Raw genomic sequence first — 23,969 nt, 5'->3', positions numbered from 1 at the left:
GTTGGACTGGGAGGTTGTAGAAGAAGCAGAAGAAGAAGATCAGGTCTCACGTGTGGAGATGTCACAGGTTTTCGCCACAAATGGACATTGAATTCGCGCCTAACATACTGTACGATGCTCATATTTGACGTAGTTTAGTATTTTTCTTTAATGTTCTGCTTAACTCATTTACTACTCTAATCGTGACGATCCCCCCTCTTGGTGTAATTTGCTTGAGTACCACACTCTTTTTTTTTCATCTTGTAGACATTTTTTGAAGTGGCATTATTCTTACCGGCTACCCCCCCCTGTCAACATCGAGCCCCGCGAATCCCTTCTCTCTCCCACCTACCAACCCTTTTCCCCTCATCCTCCACGGTCCGGCGCAGCCAACCCAGTTTTGATTCCTCCAAACTGCTTCGGACCTGCTCATCATGGACGGTGACGAGCTTATTGCCTCGGTCTACCGCAAGATCGAGCGGGAGAAGGCCCTGATCGCCGCCGCCAGTAATATGCGGCAGTCGACCGACAACCCCCTCGTGCAACAACGTGTCGACATCAACATTCGCGATGGACGCAAAAATATCGCTTACCTTGAGGAGAAGATGCGTGAGCTGCAAATTCGTCAGATCGAGCAGCAAGGTGGTGGTTCACCTTCTCAGCGAGGCGCGGGGCCCCCGCCGCCGCCAAAGGATGGCGGATATTATGGTGAAGACGATGCTGGTTATGCTCAAGGTGGCACCGGTTCGATGCCATCGGGTGCTCCCTTTCCTGATCCTCGCCCCTACGCTCCGATTCCCAAGGCGCGTCCCAATTACACCAAGCTTGGTATGTCGTCCGTCTCAAAAGTCCTCTCCATATAATCCCATTTAAACAGAACCTGGGGAAATGCCCCCACCACCTATACAGAATCCATTTCTTTCAAACTTTTCTGTGCGAACCCATTGGAAGGCTAACTAGACGAATATCTCAGATCTCATCAAATATGATACCGCTTATCTCGGACCGAAGATTCAGCTCATGTTGTCCCAGCTTGAATTTAAGCTGAGTGTGGAGAAGCAGTACAAGGCGGGTATTGAGAAGATGGTCCGGCTTTATCAGGATGAGGGCGACCGAAAGAGTCGTGCAGATGCCGAAAGCAGACGCATTGAGAGTAACCAGAAGATCCAGCTGCTAAAGCAGGCCTTGAAGCGATATGAGGATCTTCACGTCGACATTGAATCCTCTGATGCCGCCGACGGTATGCTTATCATGCAGTCACACCTACCTATCCCTCTCTCTTAAATACTAACTATTTCATAGACGAAAGTCTCAGCAGCCCAAATATGCGCAAGCCATTGACTGGTCTTCTTACAATGCGAATCCATGCCGTTAAGGATGTGGATCACGCCGCTAGCTCTCGATTTTCCCGTGGCCCCGAAACCTATGTTGTTGTCAAGGTGGAGGATACAATCAAGGCTCGGACAAAACCCAGCCGCATCGATAAATGGGTTGACGAGGCTTTCTCCATCGATATCGACAAGGCGAATGAAATTGAGCTTACAGTGTACGACAAATCTGGTGATCGCCCTACGCCCATCGGAATGTTGTGGGTGCGCATCTCGGACATTGCGGAGGAAATGCGTCGCAAGAAGATTGAGTCCGAACTCAATAACTCTGGCTGGGTTTCTGCGGACAGGATGGGTGGAGATTCTAGTACTCCTCGATCCGACCACCCAGGCTCTCCAATGGGTTCTTCGCATGGCAATGGTCCTGGTAGCTTTGGAAGCATGGCAGTCCCCCAGGGCGCTATTCCAGAGAACCCAAATGCGCCTCCGTCAGTCATGATTGATTCATGGTTTGCTCTGGAGCCATTTGGTCGAATTCATCTATCGATGAGCTTTGGTAAGTTTGATGCGACTTTTGGTTTCAACGATAAGATACTTATGCTTCGGTATAGCCAAGCAATTGAAGGACCGCCGCCCATTCGATATCGGTCTCAACCGTCAAGGTGCTGTTCGACAAAAGAAGGAGGAAGTTCACGAGAAGCAGGGTCACAAGTTTGTTACGCAGCAGTTCTACAACATCATGCGCTGTGCGCTGTGCGGAGAATTTCTCAAGTATGCTGCGGGTATGCAATGTGCCGACTGCAAGTATACATGCCACAAGAAGTGCTACTCGAAGGTTGTCACCAAATGTATCAGCAAGGCCAACTACGAAACCGATCCCGACGAGGAGAAGATCAACCACCGTATTCCTCATCGCTTCGAAGGGTTTTCCAACCTTTCTGCCAACTGGTGCTGCCATTGTGGTTATCTTCTTCCTTTTGGACGTAAAAACGCCAAACGCTGCAGCGGTATGTTAATCAACCTGGTTCGCGCCTTTGTTGTTGACCACACTAACCTTTTCTACTACAGAATGTGGTCTTACTTGTCACGCTCACTGCACGCATCTTGTCCCTGACTTCTGTGGCATGTCCATGGAAGCTGCGAATCAAATCCTGGAGACCCTTATTCGTGCCAAGAATCACAACAAGTCTACTTCTGTCAGTTCCGGTCTCAGTGGTCGTACCCTTCGACCAAGCGGTCCGCCGCAACCCCCCTCAAGACAACGCCGCCCTTTCTTATCCCCAAAAGCCCACTGAGGGTCCCTACGGGGCTATGCCCAGAAAAGCCTCAGCCGAAGCGGTAAGCGCTGCGACTAACTCCTATATGACTCCACAGTCACCAATTGCTGCTGCACAGAATGCTCAGCGTCAACCTCTGCCGCCGAAATCGCCGACATCTGGATCCGCTGCGCAAGCTGCCGCCGCGGCGGCCGCGGGTCTGCGCAGTCCCCAGCAAACGCCCAGTATGCCATTATGACAATCTCCGCTTGCTAGCTTTGTAAATTCACTGACATTCAAATTTTAGCTGAAATGAGCCGCCCTCCCGTGCAGCCTCCGCCTCAACAGCAACAGCCTCCGCCTCACGCTCACTATGACCCATCCGTCTACGCCAACTTCCAGCAGCCACCGCCTGCCCAGGCGATCTCGAAGCCTGCGCCTGTGCAGTCACCGTATGGAATGCCGCCGCCTCAGCAGCAACAGCAGATGCAGCCTCCTATGCAGGCCATGCAGCCCGTGGCACCACCTATGTCTGCAGCCGACGACATTGCTCCTCCTCAAGCTAAATCTCGCATTGGACTTGACCATTTTAACTTCCTTGCAGTTCTTGGAAAAGGTAACTTCGGAAAGGTCATGCTGGCTGAAACGAAGAGCACAAGGAAGCTGTATGCCATCAAGGTGCTGAAGAAGGAGTTCATTATTGAGAACGATGAAGTTGAGAGTACCAAGTCTGAGAAGCGTGTTTTCCTGATTGCCAACAAGGAGCGACACCCCTTCCTGCTCAACTTGCATGCCTGTTTCCAGACCGAGACTCGTGTTTATTTCGTAATGGAGTATATCAGTGGTGGTGATCTCATGCTGCACATCCAGCGTGGCCAGTTTGGATTGAAGAGGGCACAGTAAGTTTGCACGGCTGTACGGCTAATATATGATCGGGATTCTGACCAGAGACTCTAGATTCTACGCTGCGGAAGTCTGCTTGGCTTTGAAATACTTCCACGAGAACGGTGTCATTTACCGTGATCTGAAGCTTGACAACATTCTGTTGACCTTGGACGGTCATATCAAGATCGCTGATTACGGTCTTTGCAAGGAGAACATGTGGTATGGCTGCACCACTAGCACTTTCTGTGGTACACCTGAGTTCATGGGACCAGAAGTAAGTTCACCTCCACAGCTTTATTTTCTCGTCAAAAGCGCCTGGTGCTGACTATTCTATGCAGATTCTCTTGGACAAGAAATATGGCAGAGCGGTTGACTGGTGGGCCTTTGGTGTCCTCATCTATCAGATGCTTCTGCAGCAATCTCCCTTCCGTGGTGAGGATGAGGACGAAATCTACGATGCTATTCTTGCCGACGAGCCTCTCTATCCCATCCATATGCCCCGCGACTCCGTTTCAATTTTGCAGAAGCTCTTGACCCGCGAGCCTGAGCTGCGTCTTGGTTCTGGCCCTACCGACGCCCAGGAGGTCATGTCTCACGCCTTCTTCCGCAACATCAACTGGGATGACATCTACCACAAGCGTGTTCCTCCTCCCTTCATCCCTACTATTAGCAGCCCCACGGATACAAGCAACTTCGATCAGGAGTTCACCAGTGTGACTCCGGTCCTGACCCCCCGTGCAATCTGGTAAGACGACCTTGCTCCCATATTTGAGAACATCGCAACTAACGTCGTATTTTCCTTTTTTTCCCTTCAGTCCTTTCCCAGGCTATGCAGGAAGAGTTCCGTGGTTTCTCCTACACTGCCGACTTTGCTTAATATCGGGATTGTTCTTGTCCGCGACAATTGGCTTTCTTTAAAATTAAGTACCTATCACCATTCAGTGCCGATTCGGCACTGACTTGGTGCATCATGGTCCGATGCCGTCACGACCGGGTTCCTTTGGGCTCCACGCTTGCGTTTCTCTTCAGCTTGCTCTACATACCCAATCGCAGCTGTTTGTTTTATCGAACTTCAGCGTAGACGCTGACTGCAAATCGTTTCGCTAAGTATGCTTCGTTGTGCCGTATGATATGAGTAATGGAGCAACTATGTTGCTATTGCTTTTTTTCCTCTTTTTAGCTTATCGTTTCTTCTTTCTGTTATACGTATCTAAATTGTTCTTTTCTTGCGTCTTATTCAACGGGCGAGTTCGGTTTCTATTTCTTTCGGGCTGGTCGGTTCACGATTGTTCCACGCCGTGCCGGGTCATGGCTGTGCTGGGGGTTGGCTGCGGATGGAATACATTCGCGCAAATGGGGATGATGGCAGGGGGTTGTTTTTCAACAAATAAAAAGCGTGTTGACTAGGGGACAGTTGGGAGTGTCTTTGAGAGATTACGGCCTGTGTGGTTCTTACTGGGGACTGGCGCCGTGCCTGTGGGAAACGGTTTGCAGTCACAATTGCTGATGATTATCTGATTCCCATGGCTCTGAACAGGAAAATGCAAATACGAACTAATAAATCCTGCATTCTATGCCATTTTCCCCCCCTTGAAACGTATGAGTATTATCTGGGGGTAGCTTAATCTTTTCTTGGACTCAACCATATCTTCATAATAAGTAAGGTCGGTATATATGAATGGTTCGTACTTTGTTAGGAACCTGATCATCAACCTTTCTTTTGTCCATCGTAATGAAGGGCATTGGTCTGTTGAACTAGACTCCTCTAGGGGATAGACGTTACTTCTCATTTCTTTGTCTGGACCTTTGCCTAGTTTTGATTCTTTTGCCGAGTGTTTCTTTCATCAAATACCAAGTCCTTGACACAATAGACTCGAACACGAAGGTTCTCCCATCTTCCTTTCACCATTCACTTGTCTTCCTCGAGACCGACCAGCGCGACTTAACCTCCAAGACACTACTCGTTTTCGATTATATTCAATTCCTCGTCTCTCAGATTCACTCACTTCGCTCTGGACAGTTCAGTCGGAAAAAGGATCTCTGGCGTCCCCGGGAAAATCAAGGTAAGTCCAGGTCCAACGCTTCTTGACAGCAAAGTTAATTAACCTCATAATGCTCGAACTTGCAGTCCCCTCGCTTCCGTCGCCTTCGAGTATATTTTTGCCCTGGAAATCGTATTCTTATCATGCCAGAAACCTCAATCTCGATGGGTTCGAAGAGAGCTTGGTCACAGGATTCCGTTCAGGTCAAATCGGAATCCTCCGAAGGACAGAGGGATCAGCAAGAGTCTTTAAATCGAATAACTTCCAGGAAGCGCCAAAGGCGTGAAAAGGGACACCTGAAGTACAGCACCACAGCTGAAGGTTCAAGCTCGAAAGATGGTAGTAGTCATTCACACAGTTTGCTCCCTGGTTTTGAAGCTATTCAGTCCAACTTTTGGAACGCCCCAGGTCTTCCTAATCTCAAGAGTTTAGCTGCCACTACACGACGCCGCCATTCAGAATCTTCTGATGCTTCATCTAACTCGCGAGAATCGAATGGGCTTCGGAAGAAAAAGCACAGGGAGGATGATGATGATGACGACGATGATGAGGCTTATATGGACATTGGATCACCAGAAGAAGATTTCGAAATCGAAGCCGAGTTCGACAGGGAACATGCAGAACCGGAAACAGGAGTGAGAAATGTCGCTCTCGAGCTTACACAGGAAAAAAGCAGACGTATGGCTCAAGCAATGCGAATTCAAGAAAAGGCTCGGATGGGAGAGGGAGAAAAGAATTTATACCTCGAGCTTGCTCTTCGTGGATGTAAACCGGTAATGTACCACCACTGGAAGACGGACTTCTCGACATTGCCAGAATCACTTTTCTCTTCGGTCGATATGTCTCCCGATGACACGGACTCGGGGGAAATTATATTCAAAACTAAGACACGATCAGAGTTCCATGCAATCAGAGCCATGAAGGAGCTTCTGGATTTGGGGGGTCAAGTGAGAGATTGCAGTATTTTGTCAGTCTATCCACCGGACGTGATACAGAAGGCGATCTCAAAGTACGTTCGCTGGGCTATCGACGATGCTGGGCTCGAAATTACTCACGATACATTCTCTTGCCACGTCATGTGCATTCAGAAACAAAGAGAAACAACTCTCGACACTGTCACAAAACTGGTGAAGAGACTCACCAAGCTGGCCATGAAATTCAGAATCGCATATGGATATGACCATGGAGACGTATTCTGGCCGACATTAGTGGGGTACGTTATTTGCGGTCCCATTGCAACTATACTGTCTTTGGATTCGAATCCGGCATCTCCAGCTTGGAGTGGCCCTGTTGACTCCCGTGTGAAATACATGGGTCAATTCGATCTTACTGAGCCCGATCAGGATGTTTGGAACTCACTAGCTTTAGCTATATCGGTGATTCATGTCCGAGAGACTCTGTTGAAACTTGCGAATACAATGTCGGGTCATGGTGCTCCTTTATTCCGCAGCCAAGTCGAGGAATATGCAGACAGTGATGAATGAAATAGCAGCACAGAACAGCTTTTCTTCCTTCGATCCCTTCTTACGGCAGTATCTTTTCGTCAGTCGGGTTATAAGCTACGTTCTTCAATTTCGGATGGACTGCAAATTCCACGTGGCTCCATTTCAGGATGTAAAACCTATTCCTCTTTTTCTATTTTCTGTTTCTTTATTTCCTTCATTTTGTTCGTTATATAAAGTTTCGCCAGGAGCCTGAATTTTTCTATATTGAATTATTTTACCTTTGTCACTAATGAACTTGAGGATATTGAACAAAATATACTGAAATCTGGTGGAAGGTAGTAGTTGCTCCGTAATATCTACATTAGTGCATTCGTACGATGGATATGACATCGATTTGGAAATCGTTGTATGTAACCGGTAGTGATAAACATAATGATCCTCAAAATGTAGCTTAAAAAGGAACTAGAAAATAGTATGTGATATCTCGATCATAATTTTCTTCAACTCAGCAACTTAGAATGATGAAGACTCATTATATGAAATTGAGATATATAAACATACATGTCACATGACCATCCGCCCCATTGGCGCTTTTCACAACATCGACACCAGAACAACAATCTCATCCAATTCATCACGATGGATGCTGCGGAAGACAGAGATGTTAAACTTCAACGGGCCTCCACTGATCTAGTTGCAGAATTCTCTGCCAAGCTGCCATCTTTGTTGTGGAAGTCCGACAATGGCGCCCCTCATCGTACCCCACGCACATGGACACAAGAGTCCAAGGCAGAGAAGCTTGTCAGCCTTGTACGATACCCAGAAAATACTATCTGAATTTTTGATCTTGTTTGACTGACCTATAGTGACAGCTCGAGCCCTTTCAAGAGTGGCCGCAACTGCTAGACCCGCACCTTCAAAAACTGTTGCCTCCTTTAGTGGATGCATTTCTGGAATATTTGGTCAAGCACCGTGGTCAATACAGCGTCAAAGATGCGAGAGCCTCGCGAGGTGCTGTTTTATATCCCCTTCCAAGGGCTATTTGCAGATTGCTCTATACATTCTGTAAAGTACGTGGGGCCAAAGTGATCAGTCGGTTCCTGAATAATGAACCGAAATATCTTGAATCCATGCTACGGGCTTTCATTGAATGGGATAGTGCAAGACCTTCAGATACGGGAGATGAACTCCTGGGCTCTGAACCGCAAGGTATGAAATGGGAAGAGCGTTACGTGATGCTTATCTGGTTATCCCATTTGCTTCTCGCACCATTTGATCTTTCCTCATTATCTTCTGATGATATCCCCATTCCCTATGATAATTTGGAACAACTGGGTGATATTCCATCACATACTCCGGTAGCCGCAAAATCTCTTTTGTCACTGGCATTGCATCATATCAACTCCCCAGGCAAGGAGCGAGAGGCTGTGACTGCCCTTCTTGCTCGACTCGTTTTACGTGGAGACATGCAGAATCTCAGGCTTCTGAAATGCCTCGAAGAATGGGCTTTTGCTACAATTTTACCAGCACCCCATATCGAAACACCGTCTGTTTACTCTTGTATCGGAAACCTATCTTTTATAGCCCGGTTGGCGGGCTCGGGTCAGGTAGAAGATCTGGCTCCACTACTTGAGAGCATTTTTGAACGAATACTCCGAGTTGCACAAGAAACTTCAGATATTTCTGCAACTATACAGTCTTCTGCGTTGGCTAAGAAAACTGTTGTCAAGATTCTTCGCAACATAACCGTGATGGCTTTGTCTCTCAGTGAAAGGGGCGACAGTAGGATCAACGACGACCAGCTCTCATCCATCCTTGAGGATGCCATTGATCATTTCCTGGTGTCTTTAGCTGACAAAGATACACCTGTGCGTTTCGCTGCAAGCAAAGCCCTTAGTATTATCACCTTAAAGCTTAACCCTGAGATGGGCACCGAGGTCATCGTGGCCGTGATTGGCTCCCTCGGAGAAAACATTCTTTACGAAAAGGATGATGGTTCTTTGATTATACCGTTTGAGGCAAGGAAGATTGGAACGCATAAGCTGAAGCGCAATTTGAGTGCCGTGGATGCCCAGCGGTGGCAGGGCCTAATGCTTACATTATCTCATTTGCTCTTTCGACGTGCGCCTCCTCTTCAACAGCTGCCCGAAATTCTGCAGTCTCTAGTTTCTGGTCTTGACTTCGAACAGAGGTCTTCAACTGGCAGTTCGATGGGAACCGGAGTTCGAGATGCCGCATGTTTCGGTATCTGGGCGTTGTCTCGAAAATACACAACATCCGAGCTGCAAGCTTTGCAGCAGCAAGTGATACCCTCTTTCTCTGGTGTGAAGGAGGTGAATGTCCTGCAAAAGCTAGCTGTTGAACTTGTTTGTTCGGCTTGTATAGATCCCTCTGGAAACATTCGCCGAGGTGCCTCGGCTGCTTTGCAAGAATTGATCGGCCGTCATCCGAACACAATTGTGGAAGGAATTCCTCTTGTACAAGCAGTCGATTACCATGCTGTTGCACGTCGATCTCGCGCCATGAATGACGTTGCGAAAGCCAGCGCTTCGCTAGATATGATGTATTGGGGACCCTTACTGGAGACATTGACACAATGGCGTGGTATTGGATCACCAGATGCGGAGTCTAGGCGACAGGCAGCGAAGTCGATCGGGTTGTTAAGCACCCAAGAGAATTTCAAGACTATGAAAGTGGCGTTCGAGCGACTGCTACGAAGACTTCCGCGAATCCCTCGAAGTGATGTCGAGGCACGACATGGTTGTTTCCTGTCGATTGCCTCTACGGTGGATGCTTATATTAGCGAGTGGGAGGTTGCACCTGAGTTGAGAGATACGCCTGAGGTAAAGGACGTCTCTTTGCAGGTGACCAAACTCTGGGAGATCCTTACGTCTCCTCTGGGTCCTACTGATAAAGACCTGACTCAACAAAATTCACGACCTGAGTTGACTGCTGAAGCATCTTCTCGCTTTATTGCCTCACTTTCTCAGTCTACGGTATCTGCCGGGATTCCCTTACCAAGTGATGGTTTGCTAGACAGGTCACTAGAAATCCTTTCGCTCTGCGTTTCCAGAAGCGATGATGTTTCGATTCAAACTTCGTCCAATGCACTGTCTGCTCTGTTTCCACTCCTATCTCCCGCGAAACAAGAGAAAACAATCCAAGCCTGGTTCTCTCACCTACATACTTCAGCAAGACTACCAACTGGCCGGGGTCAAATATTAGCACTTGGCGCTGTCTTCAAGCAAGTAGAACAGCAGGGTGATCTACGTGATGGAATCATCACAGAGTTGCTCCGCTATGCCGGGAAGGAGGAGCTTATTGAGAAACGAGTGACTGCAGTGAGATGTCTAGCCATTCAAATCCTGCCAAATATAGGTATTTTGCCCAATATCATATTGCCAAACGTAGCTCATACTAACCTGATAATAGTGATCTCGACAACAATTACAAATAGCCTACTGGAATTCCTCAATGATTATACCACGGACCGAAGAGGTGATATTGGATCACTCATTCGAGTGGAAGCAATCCAGGCCTTAGAAATCATCTTGAAGCCGGGTAGTGGAATATCGCCTCAATCAGAGATCATGCAAGACCTTGTCGGATGTCTTTGTCGACTTGCGTCTGAAAAGCTCGACAAGGTTCGATTACAGGCATGGCGTTGCTTGCAAGGCTACTGGGAATCATCCAATCTCCCCCCGTTACAGAGGTGAGAATAATCTTAGTACTATTTCAATTCGACGAAAGCTAATAGAAGCAGTAAATACGAGCATTTCAGTCAGGTATCTTCCGAGGGTTATTTCGCCCAATTGCTCACCTTATATCCCATGGAGTGGTTACGTCTACCCTTATTGAAGGGATTGGCTACATCTGCAGTGGCAGGCTCTGAAGGTCTTGTTCGGGCAACTAGATCAGCTCTGATTCAATTTGTCAATTCCCATGAGCCTACGCAGCGTCAAACAGTGCTGCGCACTATACTGCAAGATCTGGTGACAGTTTTGACGGAGACTATTCAAGATGATCGCTATGCCATCCCCACCGTCGATTTCATGGCATTCGTCATAGACAGCTATGCAATTGCCTCCTCCGAGAAGCAGGATCCCATTTTCAGAAAAGTCTTTGTTATTGTTCAGAGCTCCCATTTCCGTTCATCGAATATTGCTAGGATTGAAGCCGCAGTGAAAGTTTATGCTGCACTGTCTAGGTTGGAGTCATTAAGAGCTGATGCTCTGAAAAAGCTGACAGGGCTCTTATTACACCCTTTCCCAAGAGTAAGTCGTCAGCCTTGCTAATACTATTTCTTTGCATACTCACATATTGGCTGCTCTTCTAGGTTCGATCATTTGCGGCGGACTATGTCTTCATTGTGACAAATTCGAAATTGGTAAAATATGAGAATTGGTCGGCGCAACCTAAGCAGCTGAAGGAGATAGTAGAATGTCTCAGAGGGGAATTAATTCCCACGGTGAATTGAGGATGACATGTGCATATACTTCCCTTCCGGAATGAAGATAGATAGCTTGAAGGCTGTCCCATTTTTGGATTGTGGAAATGAATACCGAAAAATAGAAAGAAAAGTCAAAATCATATCGTCGACAGCTTCAAAAATTCTGATTGTATAGTTAACGTATAAACAAAATTTCTCACAACTACATGAGCGGGCAGCCGAGCAAGAAAAAAGAATGCATCATCCGTGAATCGAACACGGGCCTCGTCGATGGCAACGACGAATTCTACCACTAGACCAATGATGCTAGTTGATGTATAAGCAAGCAATATTTGACCCTATGACCCTGAAAAAGGGCAGCCTATCGCAACCTCCGCCAAAGGAATTCAGAGCTCAACCGCGCTCAGCTTCCGGAGCTCATCTTTGTCGCAACCATGGCGACCGAAGGTATATCTGCAGGTGGTATTCCACCGAATTCCACGTAAGCGCTCTAAGATGACTTTTCTTCTTGCTATCTACTAATATGTTTGTCCAGTGTCTACGTACGCAGTTTATCCCTCTTCATCCAACATTTCCGCTCCCCTCTCTCACTGCGGACCGATTGACTGACTCTCTCAACATATAGATCCGGAATTTGGAGGAGCGAATCAAGATTGATCAACTAAAAGAGGCTCTAGAGGAGCTTTTCTCGGAATTCGGCAATGTTCTCGAAATTGTCGCGAAGACCAACCTGAAGGCCAAGGGCCAGGCTTTCATCGTCTACGACAGCATCGAATCAGCGACCCGCGCCATCGAGGAGGCTAATGGATTCGACCTCTTCGATAAACCAATGGTACTCGACTATGCGAAAACCCGAAGTGATGCTACTGTCATGCGCGAAGGTGGTTCAGAGGAGCTGGAGTCTCACAAGCGGAAACGCTTAGCAGAGAAAGGTGGGTGGTCCCTCTCAATTCGTTTTTCAATAATACCCAGAGAACAACTATATGCTGATTTTTATCTCTGCTTTCTCCTAGAACGTCGTCAAGCCCACGAAGCCCTCGAGGCGCAGAAGAAACTCAAGCGTCCTGCCACCGCCGCGGCCACTGAGAGCGCACGCCCGTCGAAGGCAGTGAAGGGCACCGGTCTCAAGCCTACATCTGGTGCTACTACTGCTGTTGTACCAGACGAATACCTACCGCCTAACAAGATTTTGTTCTTGCGGGATCTGCCAGATGATGCCACTCAAGAGGGCCTGTCGGCAGTGTTCGGCCGTTTCGAAGGATTCCAAGAAGTCAGATTGGTGCCAGGTCGCAAGGGTATTGCTTTTGTTGAATACGAAGCCGAGGCTGGTGCTATCAGTGCGAAGGAGGCTACGGCTAACATGCCTATGGGAGAACAGGGCAAGCCAATTCGCGTCACATACCAACGCCAGTGATTGCTTCTGTGATATATGTGTCCCACAACAAGTTGAATCTCGTACTATTCTTTTTGGCGTTCGGAGGGTCTCACCTTACCACTTATGTGTTTTCAATACGAAAGAGCTACTTTCTTCATCAACGAGGGCCCGTAGTATTCAGATATAATGATTATATGCCCAATGCAGTTAGATGGTAGTATATTTCCGGAAATAAAGCTAAGTAGCTGGAAGACATAAAACACATGTTGGTAGTCGAGGAATTGATACAGATGCCAATGAGGACACAAGTCCGAAAGAGATGGAAGGATTGAAAACAAGAACAAGGCCAAGGGCGTGATAGACTTAGAAAATAACATCGTTGTCTTCCTGCTCCCCAAGGACATCCACTGCCTCGGGTTCTTCGGTTGGTGGTGCGCCGCCGTTTTGCGCCGCCTTCTCGGCAGCCTTTTCTCGAGCGGCCAGAATTTCTGCATCCGCAGCTGCGTTGTCTCTCTGTTTCTTGTTTGAAACCTTTTTGAGACGGTAGAATTCCTCACGGTCAAGCTCGTCAAGTTCGGAATTGATATCTTGCAGAGGTTAGCGACTATTATGTAGACAGATGACGGTTACAAACATTTGATGGTGTTTTCTGTTCGAGGAATGATAACGTGCTCGCTTTTAAAATGTTAGTAGGCTTTTCCATAGATCTGAACCTCTGCTGCTGGGTGATGAATAGCTTACATTGCGTTGACTATATTGTATGCAAGTTAGTAGCCATACTGATCATACTGAGGTGCAGTAGACTTACCTCGACGATTGACGACCTTAATGACCTCATCCAGAATAAGGAAAGCAGTCTGAAGATGTGAGTCTTGGTTCTTTATAGGAAGTTTGTAACTCTACATACTTGCAGACTGGCTAATTCCACCAGCGTCTCCACGGCCCGTGCGTATGTCTCACGGCAGCGTTGAATTTGTTGACCACCCTTACCAAGACCAGTCAAGCCAAAGTCATTGACCGATTCTTCTGTGTAGCTCTCGAACTGGGGTAGATAGACACCCGAGACGTTCTCGTGCTTTGCTCGTACACGGAAACGAGCTTGCTTGGCTGACTCTTGGATCTGGTAACCAATGTCTCCACCAACAGCATAGCTAACTTCAGCTAAAGAGAAGGCTGCAATTTGCATGACCCGTCCCATCTTTTGCTTCGCTTCATCGATGCGCCGTGTGATCTCTGGACTCCATGATTAGCAACTGTGGGGTATGAGGAGTCTCGACCTGGAGTGGATAGAATGTTGTACCTCGGAAACGTCTGTTCAAAGTTTCCTTTGTTAGCCATAGGACAAAGACAGATTGAGAGATGGTATGTATACTTTGTCAATGCTTCACTTTTTCGCTTCAACAAGCTGTGGCCTACCTCCGCCCCCTTCAGCTTGGCTTTCATCAACCCCAGCGACTGGCGAGTCGGGAATACTGGCTCTCGACCCTACATATACAGCATTAGTAGAGAAACCTTAGATCTAGAAATACAAGACTTACCACGGCACCCGACATGATGACGGCTTTGAATTCCAGGCGTAAACGATCAACTCATGTCCATGCGGCCACGCATTGATATGACGCCGATAAAGCTCCACCGCCCACTCGAAGCGGGTGTCATCACGTGAGCACCATATGACTTCGCTCGTTTCATCCTGCACGGCGACGCGCCGCAACCTGCGTTTCTTCGCCTTGTGCCGTCGTCCCATGCTGAACTATTGCTGTGCGATCTGATCCCGCTCGAATAGAGTGGCGCAATGCCAGGGACTCTCTTGCCCCCGAGATCAAGCCGGCAGCACGCACAGATGGATCGAACATCTGCGTCCCGGCCGGACTTTTACTTGATCGTACGCATTCATTGAACCCTCTCAAAAGGAATCCCATACTAATATATTTGTCTCTCAAGACCGATCAGGATACGGTTTACGAACAAGATCTCCTACGCGACGCCGGTAGTGTCAAGCCATGGCTTGCCTATATCGAATTCAAACAACAGCATGGCACACTCTATGAGCAAGCCTTTGTACGTCTGCATACGATCAAATAATGAATTCAACAGCGTCTCTAACATTATTATCAACTCAGATCATGGAGCGTGCCTGCCGACAATTACCGCGGTCATACAAACTTTGGAAGATGGTAAGATTTAGAAACTTTGCAGTAATTGACCAGTGAGATGGGGATTTAACTAATTCACCATTTCATTAGTATCTCGAATTTCGAACAAAACATCTCAAGGGCCGGAACCCCACTGTGTACCGGGCAGAGTTTCAGAAGGTCAACGCTCTGTTTGAACGAGCCTTGATCCTCCTGAATAAGATGCCCAGAATCTGGGAGATGTACCTTTCCTTTCTTCTTCTACAGCCATTGGTGACACAGTCTCGGCGGACATTCGACCGTGCGTTGCGCGCGCTCCCAGTCACCCAACATAACCGGATCTGGAGACTTTACAAGGGTTTTGCTCATTCGGCATCTGGGCCCACAGCTGTGAAGATTTGGGCTCGTTATATGCAGATTCATCCCGAAAATGCGGAGGACTATATTGAACTTTTGGTTGAGATGGGTCATTATACGGAAGCTGTGAAGATGTTCATGGACATCCTCGACAACCCACGGTTCCAGTCTAAGAACGGCAAGAGTAGCTTCCAGCTATGGACCGAAATGGTCGAATTGCTTGTCTCAAAAGCAAAGAAGATCGAAACCGGTCCTCAAGTTGGAATTGATGTTGATGCGATCCTTCGAAGCGGTATCGATAGATTTGCCGATCAACGCGGAAAGCTATGGGCCGGTCTGGCTACTTACTGGATCACCAAAGGCAACTTCGAGAAAGCAAGAGATATTTTCGAAGAAGGAATCACAACCGTGATGACTGTCCGTGATTTCACCTTGATCTTCGACTCTTATGTGGAATTCGAGGAGTCAATTATCGGAAGTTTGATGGAAGCGGCAGCAGTGCGTTCAGAGAAGGGCAAACTCGATGAGGAAGCTGACTTTGATCTTGACCTCCGCATGCTTCGCTTTGAACAATTGATGGATCGACGTCCATTCTTGGTCAATGACGTTTTGTTACGACAAAATCCTCATAACGTCATTGAATGGGAGAAGAGAGTGGCACTCTGGGGTGCCAATAAGCAGGAAGCTGTCGACACCTACACAGCTGCCATTGCGGCCATCAACCCTAAGAAAGCCCATGGGAAGTTCTCCGAGCTCTGGGTAAACTACGCCAAGCTCTATGAGAATGGTGGTGATTTGGATACTGCAAGAGTCATCCTCGACAAAGCCGTCAAGGTCCCTTTCAAATCTGTGGCCGAGCTTGCGGAAACATGGTGTGAATGGGCTGAGATGGAGCTTCGTGGAGAGAATTTCGACCGAGCTGTCGACGTAATGGCGAAGGCAACCCAAGCTCCTAAAAAGTCAACCGTGGACTATTTCGATGAGACGCTGTCACCCCAACAGCGTGTGCATAAGAGCTGGAAATTGTGGAGTTTTTACGTGGACCTCGTGGAGAGTGTGTCATCTCTCGAAGAGACAAGAAAGGTCTACGAACGCATTTTCGAGCTTAGAATTGCAACTCCTCAAACTGTCGTCAATTACGCGAATCTTCTTGAAGAAAGTAAATACTTCGAGGACTCTTTCAAGGTTTACGAACGTGGCTTGGATCTATTCAGCTATCCTGTTGCCTTTGAACTCTGGAACTTATACTTGACCAAGGCAGTTGACCGCAAGATCGGAATTGAAAGACTGCGGGATCTCTTCGAGCAAGCCCTTGACGAATGCCCTCCGAAGTTTGCTAAGCCACTGTACCTGATGTATGGTAACCTGGAGGAGGAGCGAGGCCTTGCACGCCACGCAATGCGCATCTACGAGCGTGCAACTCGGGCCGTATCCGACGAGGATCGGTTCGAAATGTTCGAGTTCTACATCACGAAATCTGCGTCGAACTTTGGCCTCACTTCTACTAGACCAATCTATGAGCGGGCCATCGCCGCGTTGCCAGATCAGGAGGCCAAAGAAATGTGTCTCAAATTTGCTGAGATGGAGCGCCGACTCGGTGAGATTGACCGTGCCCGCGCCATTTATGGCCACGCTTCGCAATTCTGCGATCCTCGCACGAACGCTTCCTTCTGGCAGAAGTGGGAGTCCTTCGAAGTGCAGCATGGCAACGAAGATACATTCAAGGAAATGCTTCGCATTAAGAGAAGTGTTCAGGCTCAATACAAGTATGTTAAGCATTCCTTCTCATCGCGCAAAGAATCTTTTACTGACATTGTCACAGCACCGACGTCAACTTTATCGCTTCACAGGCTATTGCTCGGAGTCAACAGCAACCTCAAGACGGCGAAGAAGGCCAGGGTGGCGATGAGAATGCTGATCACATCGATGCTATGGCCGCAATCGAACGTCAAGCCCGTGCCCCCGTGGGCTTTGTTGCTGCAAGTAGCGGTCCGGAGGGAGGCAATCGTCCTCCGCCTGCAGGCGAGGCACCATCATCTGCACCCGCCAATCCTGATGCCATTGATCTCGACGATGATATGGATGCTGAGTAAGAAAGATATACAGGCGGGTGTCCATTGGACTCCGAAGGGGCTTAGCCATGGACGACTACATGCTTTTTGCCGATTTCATTTATCAACATACATGTGTGCCTAGTTTCCTTTCTTCTCTTTTCGTATAAGTATCATTGCGCTGGATATCAGCCTGATTCCATCCTTTTTTTTGATGTTCATTTGTGCCAACAACTTTCAGATTCTGGCTGTTTTCTCTTTTGTTGGATTGAGTCCTCCACATATTCCCAAGAATTGAATCATCTTGACTGGAACCAGTATCCCATTGCATTTCACTTCAAGCTGTTTTTGACGTCTTGTCAAATATTCTCCCCGTAATAGAAATGCTCGCGTAAATACTGGTGAAAGAATAGAGCAGTGCCATCCTTATTCGAACTCCCCGCAAGGTTCACCTTTACACGGGTGTTAAAAAAGGGTTTCACAATTAAATCTAGTGTCTACGTAAAAAATTTATGCATACCCGGAGGAAAACTCAATACAGCACTTTGAGATTTGTTTATCAGCAAAAAGTGAAGCAATATTTTATTGTACATACACAGCCAGTGTCATTACCATCACGACTTATCTACATGAGGACCGTCGGACATAAGAAGGATTGATGGGAGGATCAATGGGTCACGTCCAAAGCCGCGTCACGCTCGCAATTCTATTACGAGTGAAATCAGAAAAGATAGCATAGAGGAGTGGGTCAGAAATCCAATCCTGGTTCTTAAGATGAGGCTTCTTCTTCTTCTTGCGCAGGCTTCTTTTCGGCATTATTAGTCTCCCTGGAATCCTTGGCCTCGTCAGGCTGGACAGCTGTTTCCTTTGTCATATTCTCAGCGTCGCTATTAGGCTGGACTGGGGACGATATAGCAGAGACCGGCTGCGATTTCTCGGGCTCCTTGCTTGTGTCAGGGAAAATTTCGCTGAAGAGGTCAGGTAGGAATCGGCCCAGACCCTTGCGGGTTTCATTCCACATTTCTTCTTTGCTCGGGTCCTGGTCTGGGGGAACCAGATACCCACCATCAGCCATGACCAGTAAGATATTTTTCAAGCTTTCCGGAATCGCTTCTTCCAAGCTGTCGGTTTGGCCACTGTTCATCATCCGGTCAAGAATATCGAGGATTCTCAGCCAAAGAGGAAGCATGCCCTCTTTGTTGGGCAGCTGGTCCAGGAAACGCAAGAAAATCTTACACACTAAGGTAGCTGCTTGAACTCGGGTCTCGCTCATGCCAATGGGGTCAGAATGGTAGACTTCTGGCTTGAGAAGATGCAGTATAAGTGGGAATAGGACCTCATCGAAGATACTGCTCCACTCCTTGCCGTCAGTTGATATTAATTCAGCCGACAATAGAGATCGTTGCAGCGTGGAAATTGCGTGGTGGCGAATGTCGCGGCAAGGGTTAGTACATTGGCTTCTCAAAGACTGGAAGATAGGAGACCAGTAGGCGGCCCAGGCTGAACACGATGTTAGAGAAAGCTCGAGAGAGTATTGGAGGGTCGGGCTAATCTACCTTCGCGTTCTTCGAGATGAGACTGTTTGATAAGCATAGGGACTCGTCCAGTCAAGTGATAGATCAGGCCGACGGCCTTCACGCCACGGGCCACGGTTTGATTCTCGCTAAAATCACGTTAGTTTCCCTCCATCGTTAAAGAGGCGGGCGCTTCATCGTACCTAGACTTAGGCTGTTTGACACCCTTGGTTCGGCGACCCTGCGCATCCCTCTGTCGCTCGTCAAGCGATCCTACATGGCCAGCACTAACAAAGTCATTGGCGAGGCTAACAGTTGATTCATAGTTGTCCGCGGTTACAATATCTGGCATAGTGGTCATGATGCTTTGAAGCAGATCAAAGACCATGGGCCCAGCTTCGTCGTGTTGGTGCAGCCTTTGTAAGATGGACCAGAAATCCGGAGAAATGGTGATCTCGTTTCTCAAGCGCCCCGGATGAGCAATGCATCGCGAGAGACCCTTCACTGTTGGCACAGCGACAGTTTCTAGGACGTCCTGGTCATACCCGGAAATAGCATGGAGAACGACTGGGACTCGCATGAAGTGTTGATCCTAGTTGCTCTTAGTTTGAAGTCCAACGCCAGATTGTAATTCTATAGAACTTACGTGACTCAGTCGTAACAGGTTGAGCAGATACGACACAACTCGAGAAACAGTCAATGGATGCAAATTCTTGGCATCGCGGACCAAAGTCTGGAGAGTGGTTGCCAATGATTCACCAAGAGCTTCCAGGGTACTGTTATCACGGAGAGTGAGGACAGTTGCCAATTCCAGAGCGAAGATCATCGATGGATCATACTTCGGCTGGTTGGGATCGGCCCGAGTATTCGAATTTCTTGACACGGGTCGGGGCCGCTCTGGCTTCACCACGATCACGGCAGGTGTATTATTTTCGGGTAACTGAGACAACAGCGCTTCCACGAGTATCTTCAGAGACGAGGTGGGGAGCGATCTTTTAAAATCATCAGTTTGATGCAACAAGGTAGGTGTCGGGCAGTACTCACTTGATATTGGTCAAAATTTCGGGGATGGAGCAGGCTGCCACGCAATCGACCGTAGAAAGAGTGTTGTCAAGTTCTTCATCAGAAGGCTCAGGAGGGTCATCGGCGGCATAACTTGACAGGTAAGACGTAAACGCAGACAGCAGACCACTGTCATTACCACGTCCATCCCGGTCGACAATTTGTGACGGGGGCTGAAGGGTTATAGGGGAGATATCAAGCTCTGCAGTGAGCTGAGAGTCGAAAGGTGGAATAAGAGAGTTTATGAAGAGATTGCTGAGGATACGGATGATATGCTCCCAACCTTGTTTGGGGGTTGACTCGTTGCCTGTCAATATCCGGAACAGGACTACAGTGGCCAACTGTGCACGAAAGTCTCTTCCAAACTTGACAGCCAGCTCGCTCACCATAACACTCTTTTTGCCGGCCTGGACCTCTGTATTTAATGCCGTACTTGGTGGCTTACTAGTCGCCAGTGTACTGATTGATGACAGTGAAGAAATAATGCGGTCAAAAGCTTCGGTCAAGCCATAACGAGCAGCAATTTGAGCGCATTGGTCAAAGCCATTCACGACCCGGCTATAGACAGCATCATCGGAGGCAGACATGAAAACATAAGATAACGTAGCAATGACGGGACGCCAGGTAGCTTCAAACATCTCGGCATCATAAACGTTAGTCTCTCCAACCACCATCTCGCCCGAGCTAGAGGATTTGAGGAGCATTTCTTTCCAGGCGTAGTCAAATGCATGCTTGTTCTCATGCTCATCTGGAAGGATGATCTCATTGTCTTTGATGGAGTCGTAAATCTGCTGTAGAAATTCTTCGGTGAAATCGCCACCTCCGTTCACTCCCCGCAAGTTCCTAGCAAAAGCAGGGAATGACATGCGATTCTGAGGCTTGACGTTGGGGTTGTAAAGATCCGTGTTCAGCATAATGATAGCATAAGTCAAGATGTAGACCGCATCCTTATCCGCAATTTCTTCCGGTTTGGCTTTCTCCATGTAGTGTTCTGAGAAGATAGTCACAATTCTTTCAATGAGAGGAGACTCGCCAGGCAGACGGAATGAACTCAGTAATTCACGAAGGGCTTCAACCACGTTGGCACCGTAAAAGTCCAGGAGGTCCACGAAAGCACCAAGCAATTCTTCATTACCACGCTTAGAGATATATTCGCCAAGAACTTTCTTAGAAAGACGGCTTGTTCCTTTCAAGAAACGCGCAACTGGGATAGGATTCTCGGGGTCTTCGATGATTCCATGTTCGGCAAGATACGCTATACCAGCTTTCGGGTTTTCATTGAAGATGGAAGCACCTTTGATGATTAATTTTTTAGTCTTGCGCTGGCTGTGCAGACGTTCCTGTGGGGGATAATCTCCCTGTACTGGCTCATCATCAAGACGATCATAGATGAATTGAACATAACCAAGAAGTGAGTCAAGGCACAAGGGTGGGACGTTTGTCGTACTCCAGGTTGCCGAATCAGGGAAAGCGTTTCGAGAAAGTAGGCCGATCATGTCTTCGCACAAATCCGCACGGTCGATCTCACAATCATAATTAACAAAGAGCTCCACCATGAAACTGGGAATTCGCGATAAAACCCCGATACTTTCGACCATAGCCTCACGCGCCTCGGGCTTTCGCGAGCCACCTTCAAGTCCAAGCTTCTGTCGATCCTTTACAGGAACCGGTGTTGACCTTCCACTGCTGGCTTGCGAAGCTGGCTGCTTCACTAAACTTGGTGCTTGTGGAACACCTTCATAAAGAGACGGGTCGATGCCGGCTTCCCGAGGGATTTCAACACGCGGGTGGAGACATGCAACTAGGTATGAGAGATACAGCTCTTGCTGCAGCTTGAGCACAGGTCGACATGTTGACAGCAAAGTACCAGTGACTCTGAGGGAACCAGCGAGGATGGCCAATTGCTCTGAGCGGACTAGTTGGAAAAGATAACGACACAGATCGTCCCTAGCCAGAGCCGCGAGACTGGGATGCCGAGCGATAGACGGACCAGCCACTTCTAAAGCGACATCAATAATACGGAGCGCCATAACTCTCATTGTATCGGTATGCTGGCGGTTATGTGGGTCAAGCAAATCGATCAATACTCGGAACAGCTCTCTGATCGATGGCAGGGAATATGGCTGTACTTCTTCTTCGATATCATCTTGGGGATTCGGCGGTGCTGCTGCTGCACCTCCATTGCCCGATTGCTCGGGCGTGCCCTCCCGACTTGAGCTGTTCCGTTCGCTTGATGCAGTGTCTGCGCTGATAGCAGATCGGTGCTGTGAAGTTACGGTGTCCCCGTTGACAGATGGGTCCATCTTCAAGCCCGTGGAGTCCTTATCTGCAGTCGTGAAAGGGACCGGCCCTTGGGGTAATTCATCCAGATTGGTCAGTCGCGTAAATATGACCTGACACATATTGACCATGGCCATCTCTGCGGATCGGCGTAGTACTTCGGACAGACGACCTTGACAGCACATGCTCAAGCCCGTCTCCATCATCTCACAAACACTTTCATCGCCTAATAATTCACCCTCGGGCCGAGAAAGCATACCCTCCATCAGTTTCAGGATCCTTAGCAAGACGATCTCATCTGCGGATGAGTCACTGGCTTCAAATCGACAGTGTGTAATTGCAGCCGATAGGAGCTGCATGGCCATGGAAAGTCGAGGCGAGTCACGATTTATAATGTTGTAGGAAAAGAACTTGGTGATAGCGAGTAAGGCGAGGGAGGTTATGGTCGCGGAGGTCGAGGAGGATCGAACGACCTGAAGGAATGGGTGAAGAAGAGCAGGCGTATCGAAAGTACGAATATCTTTACAACCCTTCAGGTCACTCCTCAGGCGAGTGAAGGCTGATATCAACGGATTATCCTGCATACTCTTGCCCTTCTTTCCCCGCAGGCCCCATCGGTTGGCTAGGATGTGATCTTCATCCCCCCGAGACGATTGACCACTCTTGCGCGGACTCGGCGGAGCTGACGTATCGCGCTCATAGACTCGAGAGCCTCCATTACCACCTAGGATAGCAGAGACGGAGGAGTGTGCCCAGCGAGCATGCTTCCGCATGGAAGAAGTGACGGTGATACACTCGGTGGTCACCAGGGCCACTGGATCAATGGCGATAGGCAAAGGGGCCGACATGTTGGGATCGAGCATCTCGAGCAGGAGATGCGCTCGTGGTGTCACCTTGCTCGGTGTTGGAATTGGAGAACACCTGGAGATACAGCTGGTCTCTCGATGGGCTGTAGTTTGCCTCATCCGGTTAGCGCTGGGTTTCCGCCCGCTCACCGCCTTTATCAGGGGTCAGAACGATCCGATACAGAAAGTCCGGTATTGAACCACTTTCATTGGTGAATTCTATTCCAGTACCGTATGACTGTGACTGTTGACAAAAAGGAAGTATATAAACATAGTAAATAGTTTACTACGAAGCCTAGTCGCCCATGTATGTAAATCGTCACAACCTTGAAATGGCCATCATACAAGCTGTGCATGGTGTCTTGCTTGATGGCAAGGGCGAGAGTAACTTTTCAGTTATTTTGTGAAGAGAGGAGTATCATAATTGCACTAGTGTGTACTATGTACAAATCACTAACTCCTTGTTTACAATGGAAATATATTGGTCCAAGTATCGCTACGCGGTCTATTTTAGGGTATCCGAGACAACTCCCTCTTTCTCTGAGACCACTATTCTTCTCACTACACTAATGTAAGACTAGCTGATAGATTGGAAGAATTGCTTTGTTTCTGACTCGACATTTAACGTATGAGATGACACTTTAATTTAAAGAAGCTCGAGAACCACGTGAAAACACCCTATCACTGGTGTCGATCTAATGGAACATATCACTACATACATACATTGTTACCGTAGAGACTCTGTACTCCGTAAGGCTAGAATGATTGAACTACTGTAGCACATCGTGCACCAGACCTGCAGGGAGTCTAGCCCAGTCACTAAAAAGATGTGACTCGTTCGATGGACCTTGCAGCTGGTTGGGGCCAGCAACGGCCGCGTTGTCCCGCCAAACATAAACAAGAGACGATCACCCCGAGGCGCTTAGGCCCGGTTTATCGCGCTATCGCGTTATCACCTCCAATCC

At 48.2% G+C, this 23,969-nt stretch overlaps 5 protein-coding genes across 5 annotated transcripts; 3 read left to right on the top strand and 2 right to left on the bottom strand.

Annotated features, from left to right (window-relative positions):
* Positions 1-413: 413 nt before the first annotated feature.
* On the top strand, positions 414-6,974 carry pkcA (protein kinase c; the record flags this gene model as incomplete). The annotated part of the gene is made up of 12 exons (XM_056645938.1): positions 414-807; positions 953-1,219; positions 1,282-1,863; positions 1,919-2,314; positions 2,376-2,503; positions 2,595-2,645; positions 2,682-2,808; positions 2,871-3,462; positions 3,521-3,722; positions 3,787-4,193; positions 5,469-5,511; positions 5,577-6,974. The coding sequence occupies 12 exons, from the start codon at positions 414-416 to the stop codon at positions 6,972-6,974; spliced, it is 4,587 nt and encodes a 1,528-aa protein (XP_056499379.1).
* A 600-nt stretch (positions 6,975-7,574) lies between these two features.
* N7469_007019 (uncharacterized protein) lies at positions 7,575-12,799 on the top strand (the record flags this gene model as incomplete). Its single annotated transcript, XM_056645937.1, has 9 exons — positions 7,575-7,745; positions 7,808-10,313; positions 10,368-10,647; positions 10,699-11,209; positions 11,272-11,339; positions 11,741-11,866; positions 11,921-11,927; positions 12,011-12,317; positions 12,399-12,799. The coding sequence occupies 9 exons, from the start codon at positions 7,575-7,577 to the stop codon at positions 12,797-12,799; spliced, it is 4,377 nt and encodes a 1,458-aa protein (XP_056499378.1).
* A 324-nt stretch (positions 12,800-13,123) lies between these two features.
* Positions 13,124-14,313, bottom strand: N7469_007018 (H(+)-transporting V1 sector ATPase subunit D; the record flags this gene model as incomplete). The annotated part of the gene is made up of 7 exons (XM_056645936.1): positions 13,124-13,347; positions 13,395-13,409; positions 13,569-13,617; positions 13,668-13,993; positions 14,061-14,071; positions 14,133-14,245; positions 14,299-14,313. The coding sequence occupies 7 exons, from the start codon at positions 14,311-14,313 to the stop codon at positions 13,124-13,126; spliced, it is 753 nt and encodes a 250-aa protein (XP_056499377.1).
* A 184-nt stretch (positions 14,314-14,497) lies between these two features.
* On the top strand, positions 14,498-17,339 carry N7469_007017 (mRNA splicing protein SYF1; the record flags this gene model as incomplete). Its single annotated transcript, XM_056645935.1, has 5 exons — positions 14,498-14,645; positions 14,705-14,821; positions 14,884-14,937; positions 15,007-17,018; positions 17,075-17,339. Coding segments are annotated over exons 1-5 (2,538 nt in total), but the record flags the coding sequence as incomplete, so codon positions are not given.
* A 733-nt stretch (positions 17,340-18,072) lies between these two features.
* On the bottom strand, positions 18,073-23,022 carry N7469_007016 (uncharacterized protein; the record flags this gene model as incomplete). The annotated part of the gene is made up of 5 exons (XM_056645934.1): positions 18,073-18,803; positions 18,860-18,966; positions 19,021-19,409; positions 19,464-19,809; positions 19,862-23,022. 5 exons carry the CDS (start codon positions 23,020-23,022, stop codon positions 18,073-18,075), a joined length of 4,734 nt encoding a protein of 1,577 aa, XP_056499375.1.
* Between the last annotated feature and the right edge of the window lie 947 nt (positions 23,023-23,969).

Source organism: Penicillium citrinum (assembly GCF_028827155.1).
Source record: "Penicillium citrinum strain IBT 23319 chromosome Unknown utg000006l:1.0-3011923.0:1.0-3012962.0, whole genome shotgun sequence".
Classification (NCBI taxonomy): Eukaryota; Fungi; Ascomycota; class Eurotiomycetes; order Eurotiales; family Aspergillaceae; genus Penicillium; species Penicillium citrinum.
Note: the sequence above shows the minus strand (reverse complement) of the source record. Positions and strands in the feature narration are given on the sequence as shown.